Raw genomic sequence first — 13,649 nt, forward strand, 5'->3', positions numbered from 1 at the left:
CTCTTTTTTGAATAAAGATGGGCCAATGATGCCGCCAAACCAAAAACACGACCAACAATTACTTATTTTGGATACATAGGCTGTTCAACAGCCATTCATGGATACGACAATTTGCTTACTGACATAGCCTACAAGATTGAAATAAGGTTCAACAGAAAACATAATTTTTTGACAATAATGCTCACCGTAAATGTCGTCAATGCCATTCATACATGTCAGAAATTAAACAAATTAAATGTTAACCCATTTATATATATATATAAAGAAGAACATGTATGGCGAACTCAATTAAGTTTCAGATCGGATTTAAGATTCCAGTCAAATGGTAAATGTTGCTGAAACAGTTAGAATAGGAAAAAATTTCAACAATTTGCTTACTGACATAGCCTACCTACAAGATTGAAATAAGGTTCAACGGAAAACACAATTTTTTGACAATAATGCTCACCGTAAATGTCGTCAATGCCATTCATAAATGTCAGAAATTAAACAAATTACCTCATTAAATTTTTCAACCTTTAAAAAACAAAATTCCCAGTAGATCCAGTTCTACCCGCTAGATGGTTCACTCATTATTTAATTCAACTTTCAATTATTCGGGTATGCATTAATGCGTTTTGAATAAGTTCTGGCTCATTCTCAGCTTTTAACGCAATATATATATATATATATATATATATATAAAAAGAAAATCCTGTATGGCAAACTTAATTAAGTTTCAGACCGAAGTTAAGATTCCAGTCAAATGGCAGGTGTTGCTGAAACAGTTAGAATAGGAAAAAATTTACAAATTAAACATGCAGGTGCATATTAGGGCTTCTCTGTGGAGCTTTCTCAGTAAGTGACGCATAATGTTTAGTATTTTTGTGCAAGATAAACTAGCCTAATCTAATATCTACTCCAGGCATATACAAAGGACTTTTTTGGGCTGGGGGGGGGGTTATTTGATAATTTGAATAAGATGTACCATGAAATTTAGAAAACTTAAGATTTTGGGGGAAGGGGGGAGGGCGGGCCTCTAGGCCTGTCTTGAATACGTTTATGACCAACACCCAGGTAGGGCGTATAGTTTCTTATATTTTCGTAAAGCTGGCCTGCTATTGTACTTTCTTTGAATCTGTCCCATCCCCCTTGAAAATATTCTCGCTTAAGTGTCGATACAGGCGATATAACCTCCCACCCAGAAAAGGAAACGAAATGATAAAAATATATAGAAAAGATATAACTTTGTTGAAGATGAATTTTAAAGAATACCAGAAACTCGAGTTAAGCTTTAGCTAAATAATTTTCTTTCTCTTGGCTAATTATTTTCCTTGCTATATTGCTAGTTATGCGCAAAACGTACGCTATTACATGAGAACGTTGCTGGAAGAACATAGAAAATGAACAATGGAGCGTTATTACCTCATAGGACCTTTCATCACCTCCTCCGATAGTGGCTTCTCTTTCTAATTGCCAACCAAACTTATAATCAGATCTGTCATGCATAAATTTGCAGGAATCTAGAAGTAAAATAGATTCATTTATAATAACCAAAAAAATTAAAATAGTTTATTATATAATGTTTATTAACAGTAAAACTCTTTCTAGGTCATGGTTACCACAAAAACAAAAAAAACAAAATGGAAAAAAGAAAAAAAGAAAAAGAAAATGGTCCCTATGTGTCGTATTCATACCAAAAATCCTTTCCAACTTCTTTACTTCCCTACAATTCCAATGACTTAATATAAAGTTAACTTTTCCTCCCTTCCAAAACACCCAGGAAAACTTCCCTCCTTAAATACTCCTGATTCCTTACAGAAATTCAAAAAATGAAGTAAATCTTCATCCTAATCTCCAGAAATGGGACAAAAATTACGAGCCACCTTCAACCTCATCCTTTCCGAGAAATAATACATAATAAATAGCAGACACAGGTAATACATAGTAATACTAATATGAAGATCAAAATAATAAATAATAATACATACATAGAATATGAGATACGGGACGGAACAATAGAATTAATCGGACATGATTAAACGGACTAAAATAATAATAGACAATAATAATAATGAATAGATTAAAGGTGGAAATAAATTAGTAATAATAGATAGAAAGAATAATATATACCCTTGAACATACGAAAAAAATTCAATATATTTCAAATTCACAAAAAGAATACCCTCTATAGGAAAAAATAAACAAAACAAGAAAAGATAAAAAAAAAAATCTAAAACAATACAAGCTGTAGGAAAAAAATAAACGTACAAATCCCATTGCAAAAGAACTTGAAAAATTTAATAATTTTGAAGGTGATTTTAATTGTCTTCATTCAATTTATTATTTACCTGCTTTTTATGACAAACAGAATGATGTAGATACGAATTGTGCCTTTGACATTGTCAGGATGCAGACGTTAAATGTTAGTAACTTAAAAAAGTGAGTTTCTTCATTTCTTTACTTGCACTGAGGACGGTTCAGCAGAAATCTTTGCCAAAATATCGGCAGTATCTTTCTGTTTTGCTTCTTTACCGGAAATATTCCTCGTTTGGTATTGTCTTTTTCTTTTTTTTTTGTCATACAGGTGTGTTTTTAGACAGCTTACAACTACAATCAGACAATATTTAATTTTAATCACAACTTTTAAACTGAAAAACATTGAGTAACTGCACAGCTCTTAAACTACACAAAATTCAGCTGCACGCCTTTAAATATAACACCCTTAGCACAAAAATTTCGAGATATACTAAGTTTGGAAAAGGGGTTTTTGGTTAGAACAATTCAAGAATTTCTTATTTTCTAAAATATTACTGTTTATTCAATAGAACAATGTTTATCTTTTGTAATAGGTCCCAATAGATATTAGCGCGTTTGGGACGACCTAAAAAAAGGACACTTCAACTATTAATACACTTCCTTGGAAAAAAAACTCTCTGACTCCTCCTCCCCTAACCCACCCCTACTAAACATTTAATCGCCTTACTAAAAATTGAGTAGCCTTAGTGTCAATAAGACTAAGTTATTTATTATGAGTGTTTATGAGCTATTTAGTACCGAGCTATTATAAGCTATTTATTATCTATTCATGGGCGATTATGAGTATTATGAGCTGCTTATTATCGTCCTTTTCGTTAGAAACGTAATTTTGTAGTTTTCAGTTTTCTTTTGGTTTGTTTCATATACCCCTCTGTGTACATTCATGTATGTATAGAGGGCATAATATTATTATTATTATTTAAAAAATTAATTACACCGCAAGTATTTACACTATTTTTATAAACAGCGATTTATACTTTTCCAAACAATTGTATTTTGTATTTTTTCAGATATTACCTCCAAAGCCACAAAATCCAGTTTCCTTAAAATCTTTACAGATATCTGGCTGGTAATCCCACCTTACAGTTGACCTGATGTTGGTAGGTGCCCGTATTGGACCTTTGCGAACCTAAAAGACAAAACAAATTAATGAAACAGAACAAAACGAATCGTATATATAGAAAATGGATGAAAATGGAAATGGATGAAATGCAAAGTAATCCTTTCAATCAACATTGAAAGGAGATAAGGAGAATTTGGGGAATGAATCCTATTTTAATAAGATTTAATAAGGTAGACTAGGTATTTTCAATTGATTTCTGCTTCATAGCATCTTTTGAAAGATAAACTATAATGAGTAGAAAATAATTTAGGTATTATGGTAAATTTAAATGTTTAATTTGATTTTCAGCGACATAAATTTTGAAAAATCCCAATTTTATGCTTTAAAATGAGCATTTCAGCAATTAATAAAGTAATTTAAAGATTTTTTTATTTGCTTGACAGATTCATGCAAACTTTAGCCCCCATCCCTTTTCCAAAAAAAGCAAAATTCTAAAATTTCAAAAAATTCAAAATTCAAAAAATTCATTTTTTAGTTTTTGCATGGTGTTTTAATTTTTTTTTTTTTTGAGTAGGCAGAGCAAAGAGACAATGTCCTTCCTAGGAATTATTCCTGCTTTCCCCTAGAAAAATCCCTTAAGTTTTCCGATCACGATAAAATTAAAATGGTGTTAAATACTTAGGCTTAGTCTTGATTTTAATTTAAGCTGGAAATCCCATTGTGATCTTGTGACAGTTGAGATTTTGAGAGGTTTAGGTGTGATAACAAAATTGATAAATCAACTACCGTCAATTGTTTTACTTTTAACGAATCATTCTATTGTTAGCCCTTAATTATCATATGGTTATATGCTAAGGACTAGTAGTTTTATTTCAAGTTTAGCTGAATGACATGACACCTTCCGCGAGAATAAGCCCATTTAGTGTGAGTTTTAGTGCTTTTAGTTTTCTGTGAGAGATGCATGGGGGGGTTACTCCTTGGCGTGAGGTCAATACACGATAATGGTTAGTCAAGTTCATGTCATCCCTGTATCTAGGCTGGAAGAATTTGAAAGAAATTCAGCCCTTTTTGTGATGTATTTCAAACACCCCTAGCCCATGATAATAATGAAATTTTAAACTCTTTTTTAGTCCCCCCCCCCAAATAAATATTGGTTTTCTCATGAAATAGTTAAAAAAACAAATATGAGGAAAATATCTTTTTGGAACTGTCGAGGATTGAGAAGCGGGTCAGTAGCAACTGAAAAGTTTTTAATTGAATCGGGTAATGGATATTCTTCGAGTTTGTGAAACATTTTTAGATGAAAATTCGGCAAATAAAATTAATATTAGCAATTCCCAATTTTTTCATCTAAGCAGAACTCAAAAAAGCAAGGTGGTTTAGCAAATCTAGTGAAATATTTTATATCTGAATGCTGAGATGATTTTTGAAAGCTGTATAGTTAAATGTTATTTTTTACCAAATAATGATAAATTTTTAATTGCTGTAATTTATCGTCCTCCCTCATCTAGCATGACAGACTTTACTGACAAATTTAAAAATAAATGAAGTGTAATATTAAATCTTCAAATGCCATTTTTATATCCCTGGGGAGTTCAAAATTGACTTAATGGGATGCCTCCCATCAAGCCGGCAAGGAATTGACCAACATTGCCTACTGTATTGACCTACTGTAGCCATAGAGTCTTGCGGGGGTGATGATGAATTTACTGTTTTGTGCGTGTGTAAAAAATGGTAAGGTATTGGTAATTGTTAATTATAGCATGAAGAAGTTCTTATTTAAAATAAATTAACTATCAAATAAATGATATTCAATAATTAAATTCTTACACTGGCACTGGCAGCGCTGCCTTGTGCCGTATCCCTCTTTTCATAGAATTGCTGATAATTCGCCAATCCTCGGTAGACCTTGTCTTCTTCTTTTCCTTTTAATTCTTTGTTTAATTCTAAAGATTTTTCGAAGATGGCCCTTGCATCGCGATCTGCTAACGTATCTAATTCATATTCAGCCGTTGCTCCCATGTCTCTTGGTCCAACTCTCTCGGCAACCTTCTTTGACTTGTAGCTAACAGAAATAGATTCACTGTCGGAATCCCCGTCAGAAACGGTGGAAACTTCAGGTCTTGGACGTTTTATTCTTGTAGTCTGTGAAAATAAAGAAATGTAACAAATAGCCCAAAAAGTACAAGAAACTAGAGTGGAAACCATTGTTAGCGTCCAAGACAGAATGCTTAGCGTTTGGCGATTTTATTGGATCAAAATTACTGCTTCAATGCCGTATCCTGCGATGGGGGCGGGGGTGTTGAACCTCCCTCAAAATTTTTGTCCGACTCGTAAAAGCGCAACAAAAATGAATATAAACAGATTATTTTCTGCGCTTTAAAATTTTTTCTGTAAACCGTCCCCCCTCCCCGAAAAAATCCTTTTGTACTCAACTCTGAACAAGTTTCGCGTTCTCTTTGAGAAAGCCGACAATATAATAAATAAAAACCTACAAATCAGTGCTGTCACTTACTTGAAGTACTTTTACTTGAAGTACTACTTAAGTAAAATTTCGGCAAGTACTTGATACTTGATACCTAAGTAAGAATTTGATTGAATTCCGTTGATTTTTAATTAAAATCGAATAGTTGTGGACATCAAGTCATGGCTAATTGTAGAAAAAGCCAAGACAGATAGTCCAATTGAGCACTTGATACCACTTACTACTTGATACATAAGTAAAAAAAAAACAATGAGTACTTAATACTTTATACTTAAGTAAAAACTTGGAGCACATGTTGCAGGAAGGAGGATTAAGGTATTTTAATGCACAGAAACCGAAAACACTTATGGCCTGCACAGAAAAACTTATGGCCTACTATTCAGGGTGAACGTCATTTGATATGAAATCGAAAACCGAAAACTCATTTTGTTTCCGTGTATGTTGACTTTATTATTCAATTTAACTTTTACTCATTCTAACTTTATTTATTCATCTATATCACTATGCGTTAATTTTATGTTAATATAATTATTTGTTTTAATTTCTGTTCGTTTCGGGTTTCATTTATTCTTTGATAGTATTTTCTGGTTGTATTAAGTTTTAATTATAACAGGACTTTCATTTAAAATTAATAAGCGTTAACTATATAATGAGTTGACAAAACAAACAAACGCAAACACATTGAGTCAAACACACGAACACACACAAACAGACACAGAGACAAGAAACACATGCACACAGAGTCAAACACACAGGCGCAGAGAGGTAGAGACAAAAACACACACAAACACACAAAGGCAGACACGCAGGCACAGAGAGAGAGAGAGAAAAAAACACACGAACACACAGAGTCAGACACCTGAGCACAAAAGAAAGACATAGAGACAAAGCCCACACAAACACACATGTCACGAGAGTAATACCTCAGACTCGGTATTTTACGTTTATTAATTATACAAAGAAAGTGCTGCAATAGTTCAAACTTACAATACAACCAGAAATTAATAAGCGTAATGCTGTTGTTAAGTTTGGATATGAGGACACAGCTCATAGGTCACAGTCCTCATGGGTCACAGGACATGAACTGTTTTTACAACTTTTAAAATTACTTGCAAATACATATTTTTCGCTCATTTTACAACCGAAATAGCTTTTCCCTGGTTCAAGTGGCATCAATTCATGAAAATTTAGAGGGGGAGAATATAGTTTCCCAATTCTAGGGGATGGGGCAAATTTGTCATCTTTTCAATTTTTCAATAAAAAATAAGGCATTTTTCAATGAAAATGCCCCCAGAAACCGGTATTATTCATAATCTATAGGGAAAAGCCTAAAAAAGGAGGGGGGGCAAGCTTCAGTAAGGTGAAGCTTTTGGACAAATTTCAGGAGGAGACACCATATCCTTGATTACTTTTAAGCATGCTGAAGCATAGTTTTTTTTTTCTTCCTGTAATGTTGATTGAAAAAATGGAAAATCAAATTAGTTACTACACAAATCAAACGGTTCGTGGTAACGAACTGTAGTAAGGAGCGATCCGGCTCAATAGTAAACGAAACTCTAAAACACGGAGTTTTAATGCTAAAAGATAAATCAAAAGAATCGGATTTTAATGCTGATTTTAAATATATAAGTTTCATCAAATTTAGTCTTTGTCATCAAAAGTAACGAGCCTGAGAAAATTTGCCTTATTTTGGAAAATAGGGGGAAACACCCCCTAAAGGCCATAGAATCTTAACGAAAATCACACCATCGCATTCAGCGTATCAGAGAACCCTAGAGCAAAAATTTCAAGCTCCTATCTACAAAAATGTGGAATTTCGTATTTTTTTGCCAGAAGACAGATCACGGGTGCGTGTTTATTTGTTTTTTTTTGTTTTTTTTCTTTTCCCCAGGGGTCATCGTATCGACCAAGTGGTCCTAGAATGTCGCAAGAGGGCTCATTCTAACGGAATTAAAAAGTTCTACTGCCCCTTTTAAGTGACCACAAAATTGAAGGGCACCTAGGACTCCCACGCTCATTTTTTTCCAAAAGTCAATGGATCAAAATTTTGAGATAGCCATTTTGTTCCGCATAGTCGAAAATCATAATAACTATGTCTTTGAGGATGACTTACTCCCCCACAGTCCTCAGGGGAGGGGCTGCAAGTTACAAACTTTGACCAGTGTTTACATGCAGTAATGGTTATTGGGAAGTGTACAGACGTTTTTGGGGGATTTTTTCGGTTTGAGGGGTTGAGGGGAGGGGGCTATGTGGGAGGATCTTTTCTTGGAGGAATATGTCATGGGGGAAGAGAAATTCAATGAAAAGGGCACAGGATTTTCTAGCATTACTATAAAAAAAACAAAGAAAAAATAAACATGAAAAGTTTTTTTCTTCTATTGAAAGTAAGGAGTAGCATTAAACCTTAAAACGAACAGAGATTATTACGTATATGAGGGGTTTTTCTCCTCCTAAATACCTTGCTCTTTATGCTAAAGTGTTTTTAGTAATTTCAACTATTTATTCTACAGCCTTTCTGATTGAAGGGTAATTCTTAAAGAATTGGGACAAAAGTTGAGCTTTAGTGGAAAGAGCGAGGTATTAACGAGGGGACAAACCCCCTCATATACATAATACAAATATAAGAATATAGAAGTTTGTTACATAATTTAATTCGTAAGTTACGTATATTTTTTTACTAATAAAAACGTTCGTTAAAAATTAAGTTCTAGTTGGCTTTTTAAGTAACCGGAAAATTGGAGGGCAACTAGGCCTCCTTCTCCATCCCTTATTTTCTCAAAATCATCAGATCCAAACAAAAAGAAACCCATTTAGCCAAAAAAAGAATTAATATGCAAATTTTATTTTTATAATTTATGTGCGGAGAGCCAAAATCAAACATGCATTAATTCAAAAACGTTCAGAAATTAAATAAAAAAAACTAGTTTTTTTACTGAAAGTAAGGAGTGACATTAAAACGAACAGAGATTACTCCGTGTATGAAAATGGCTTTTCCCTTCTCAAAGCCCCACTCTTTGCGCTAAAGTTTGACTCTTTCTCTCAATTCTACTTTATTAAACAGTAAAAAACTTTAGCGTAAAGAGCGGGGCGTTGAGAAGGGAACAGCCCCTTTCATACACGGAATAATTTCTGTTCGTTTTAAGTTTTAATGTCGCTCCTTACTTTCAGTTAAAAAAACTAGTTTTTTTTATTTAATAACAATAAAGTTGATATATACAGAACTTAGTAAATACTGGTTTTAAGCGAAACAGAATATAAATCAATCAAATTAAAATCAATTTTAAAACTGTTTGAATAATATAAACTAATTCTGGTAAAAAAAAAATACATAATGTACATTCTTAGCTAACTTTGACGTTTTTCTCATAGACATTTTCATTATTTGGGCTCGAGAACCAACATAAAAATAAATACTGACTTTTCCCCCTTCGACAACAGGGGAAAAAGTTGTCTTTTTGGAATAAAGTAGTCTAAAAACCCGGTCATCCACCTTCTCCCGTTTTTGTGGCATTTGAACGACTTTCAATAATTCGAACAACTCGGTCTAACAACCCAGCATCTACCTTCTCCTGTTTTGTGGCATTTGAACGATTTTCAATAATTCGAACAACCCGGTCATCTAACTTCCCATGTTTTTGGGGTATTCGAACGATTTTAAATAATTCGAACAACCGGGTCTAACGACCCGGTCATCTACCTTCTCCCGTTTCGTGGTATTTGAACGATTTTCAATAGTTCGACTTGTGCATTTCGTATGGGTTTTTGGCCTTTTAATAAAATATTTATTCGAAACATTTTAAATAGCTTTAAGATATATTTGAAATAGCTTTTTTCAAAAACTATTCAAAAGCGTTTTTCTTTCAAAGTGGAAGCCGTATGGCTTCCACTTTGACACTATGGCTTGCAAATTCGAAGAAAAATAAACAAATAAGATTTCAAAGAAAATGATTGATCAAAAGCTTTAATTTGGATGGAACTGCATTTTTATTTAATGCAATCTAAAATCGAGTTTAGTCATCGGTTTCAAGCATATCGTAGAGACAGATATAGCGGAAAAAAAAATCCAAATAAGCAGGAATGAATAAAACTCGATTTCACCTTTCCTGACAAGAACAAACAGTAAAGAGGAACAGAGAGATAAAATCCGATTTCATCTTTCCTGAAAAAGAAACACAGCAAAGAAAAAGAGAGAGATAAAACCCAATATCAGCTTTTCTGACGAAGAAAAACTGTAAACAAAAATAGAAAGATAAAACTCAATTTTACCATTCCTGTCAAAACGAAACAGAGAGATAAAGCTCGATTTTACCATTCTTGACATGGAGAAACAGAGAGCTAAAACTTGATTTCGCCTATCCAGACAAAGAGAAACAGCAAAGAAAAACAGAGAGATGAAACTCGACGTTACTATTCCTGACAAAGAGAAACAGAGAGTTCAAACTCGATTTCAACTATTCAGATAAAGATAGAAAGATAAAGAGAAACAAAAGAGAAATAAAGAGATAAAATTCGATTTAACCTTTCCTGTCAAAGAGAAACAATAAAGAGAAACAAAGAGTTAAAACTCGGTTTCATCTTTCCTGACACAGAAACAGAGAGATAGCTTGTAAATAAACATTGTGATGCAAAAACTTTTCGTTCTATATACAGGGTTAAAAATTCTTACAAAGAAACTGATCAGGTAATATGTTTTAGTTACTGGCTGTATTTTTGCGTTCTCAAGTAATAATATGGTTGGCTGATGAAAACATTAAAATGTCACAAAAGTTAACCAACAGAATCAAAGCTACCTTTTTCACATGGAAGTATAGGTTGGTTTGACCGAAAGGATTTCAAAGGTTGATAGTAAGCTGGATATTATTGTAGAGAATGTTATTGTGGAGGCTTGGGTCCGACGACTGGTAAGGTATGTGATAACGACGGGGAAAATTGGCTCCTAATCCCCTAATACTTGATAGATTTTTTTGAAACAATGGACCCTTTGGCTTGATCTTCGGCTCAGTTGGTGAGTTCACCCATATTAATAATAATATCCAAGTTTTACAGATCATCAGCATGTGTTTTAAACGTTCAGTAATTACGAGCAAAAACACGAGATGACAATATAGCACAGAAGAAAAAGTGTGATCTATACATAAATAAAAAAAATGAGAACGACGAGTCTATAGAAATTGACCCATATAAACAAAAAAAAATGCTAGCAAATACAAATAAAACGTCCATAATAAAACATAAAAATTGACTTACGCTTTGTTTCATTGGGTTTAGAGCCTCCTTTTTATCTTTTCTAACAATAACTGATTCATTTTCATCACCTATACCAAAAAAAAATCAGAAAGTAAGTAATTACTAAGTAAAAAACATTGTCTTAAATAATATGGGAAACTTACAATTTTGCGTATTCTAATCGTCTATACTAATTTTCGACACAACCAGCTTATTAACTACCAATTTTCAGCTTTAAATACACATTTATGTATAATGTATTTATGTACATATACATAGATACATATGCATATGTTTATATATATATATATATATATATATATATATATATATATATATATATATATATATATATATAATATATATATATATATATATATATATATATATATATATATATATATATATATATATACATATATGTATATATGTTTTATGTATATAACCCTTTGACCTTTTCTTTCTTCCTACTCAAATTCTCATGAGCGTGAAAAAGTAAAAAATAAGTACAAAAAATAAGCAAAAGCCGCTCCTCTTTCCTTTCACAATTTTGAGTCTTAGTCCTCCTCTTCCCTACACCAAATGTCTTGGTACATCAAAGCCCATAAAATAGGATGCCTGATGTAAGGGATTCAGAGTCCCCTGAAATGACTCAAAGCCCTCTCCCTACCAAGATTTTAACAATTATGACCTCAAATCAAACTTTTTCGCACTTTCACCTTTGCCCCTCTCCCCAAAACAAGAATCGTCAGATGATTTTCGCCCTTCCCGCTAGACTCGAAACTATGTCCATCATTGGTATTAAACGGAAATTAAAACCTAAATCGTTGTTTTAGGAGTAATTAGTGATGCTTTAGTAATTAGTAATGTCGAATTTCTCCGTCATTAGTACTAAACAGAAATTAAAACCAAAATCGTTGTTTTAGGAGAAATTAGTAATTACTAATGTTTTAGTAATTAGTAATGTCGACCCTCCACTTTTGACGTTACAGGGATTGCTGACACTTCACTGAAAACAACTTCGTCCATATGTTCGTTGAAACTAAAAATATTTTATATTTTTTTGAAAATCAAAGCGTCTTTAGATACCCTTTTGCTCTAAAGCTAAAACAACCCCTTGAACATAACAAATGGGTCCTTAAAGAAGCCATAGTTTAAAGAAATTAAATCAATATTGGAAAAAAAACATCTCTTTTTAATTTTGCGTATATGTTAAATTTATGTGGGCTAAGTATGATTTTCCGTCCCTACCATAAAAGGGAAGGGTTACTCTCATCTACGAGGACCAAGCCTTTACTTTCGAAGCTAAATTGTTATTTCTGATTCACTGAAAAAAGGTACTAATATCAGAATATTTTTTATTTAGTTTTCTAAAGTTAGGAAATAAACAGAAAACCCTCCAAAATGGTAGAAAAGGAATTTGCGTCTTACAATACAAAACGATCGTCAGCATGTAAACATTAGTACCAATGCCATGTAACTAAGCCATGCAAACATTATACGATATATATAAAAAAGCCTAAGTTTAGATTTGAAAGCGCACTCTATTAAAATAAAAATTTGTAAGCCAGTACGAAATTAAGAGGAGTAAAATGAACTAGTTAATAAGTTTTAATTAGCCTGATAGAGGTTGAAATATTAGAATAACAAAAAAAATACCAACACTTGTACGACGTTGTGTCTAAAGATGCTATAATATGAAAAAAACTTTTCTTAAAGAGTTAAAGAGGCTGCGTCCCAAAGTCGAACCTTAAAACGTACAGGAATTAGGAGAAGCAGTTGGGGGGCTGCCGCCCCCAAACCCCCGCTTTTAAAGACTCTTTTGTACAGGTTTTTTGTTGTGGGGGGGGACTTCATTGTTACTAATTACTAGTTTCGGAGCAATGGTTCTCCTGTCCTCTTGTGTTTAACATTTTTCGAAGTTATTCCATTATTCATTCATTTCAATTTTTTGTTAATTAAAAGAGGGCCTTTCCGAAGCCAAAAGCGGGGCTTAGGGGGCGGCAGCCCCCCAACTGCCTCTCCTAATTCCTGTACGTTTTAAGGTTCGACTTTGGGACGCAGCCTCTTTAACTCTTTAAGAAAACGAAGTTTTTTTCATATTATTTCTGTACGTTTTTCTACAATCCATGGTGGATGTAATTTAATAATAATTTTCCATGTTTATTTTCTCGCTTTCTGCATCAATAAATTCAAACTGACAAAATTATCTAATTTTGATAATGTTAATAGTTTAGCAGCTTAATTAAAAATTTAGCAGCTAGTGGTTTTTAGCCACCCGCCTCCGATTTATGGGCCCAGCGCGCTTCCGCTGCGCCAAGCTGCTGTTATGCTTGTTATCAAACAAGTTATTACAATAGAAAATTTCACCAACGGCTTCAATTAGGAAATCAATTTAAATGGTTCTTTTAACTTGCTTCCATCAAGCCTTACCCCCGCTTCAGTATAAATTCTTGTGAACATTCCAGTATGTAATTCTGATCACATGTTTCCATGTTTATTTTCTCCCTTTCTGTATCAATAAATTCAAACTGACAAAATTACCTAATTTTACAAATTTTAAAAAGTTAGCAGCTA

At 33.0% G+C, this 13,649-nt stretch overlaps 1 protein-coding gene across 1 annotated transcript in view; it reads right to left on the reverse strand.

Annotated features, from left to right (window-relative positions):
• LOC136024783 (E3 ubiquitin-protein ligase RNF113A-like) overlaps positions 1-13,649 on the reverse strand; it is a 50,446-nt gene that overhangs the window by 16,279 nt on the left and 20,518 nt on the right. The window contains exons 4-7 of the mRNA XM_065700240.1: positions 11,094-11,161; positions 5,192-5,506; positions 3,316-3,427; positions 1,405-1,502 (exon numbers count right to left, since the gene is read on the reverse strand). Coding sequence (XP_065556312.1) covers positions 1,405-1,502; positions 3,316-3,427; positions 5,192-5,506; positions 11,094-11,161 — 593 coding nt within the window. The remainder of the gene's footprint in view (positions 1-1,404; positions 1,503-3,315; positions 3,428-5,191; positions 5,507-11,093; positions 11,162-13,649) is intronic.

This window comes from Artemia franciscana, chromosome 3 (genome assembly GCF_032884065.1).
Source record: "Artemia franciscana chromosome 3, ASM3288406v1, whole genome shotgun sequence".
In the NCBI taxonomy this organism is placed as follows: Eukaryota; Metazoa; Arthropoda; class Branchiopoda; order Anostraca; family Artemiidae; genus Artemia; species Artemia franciscana.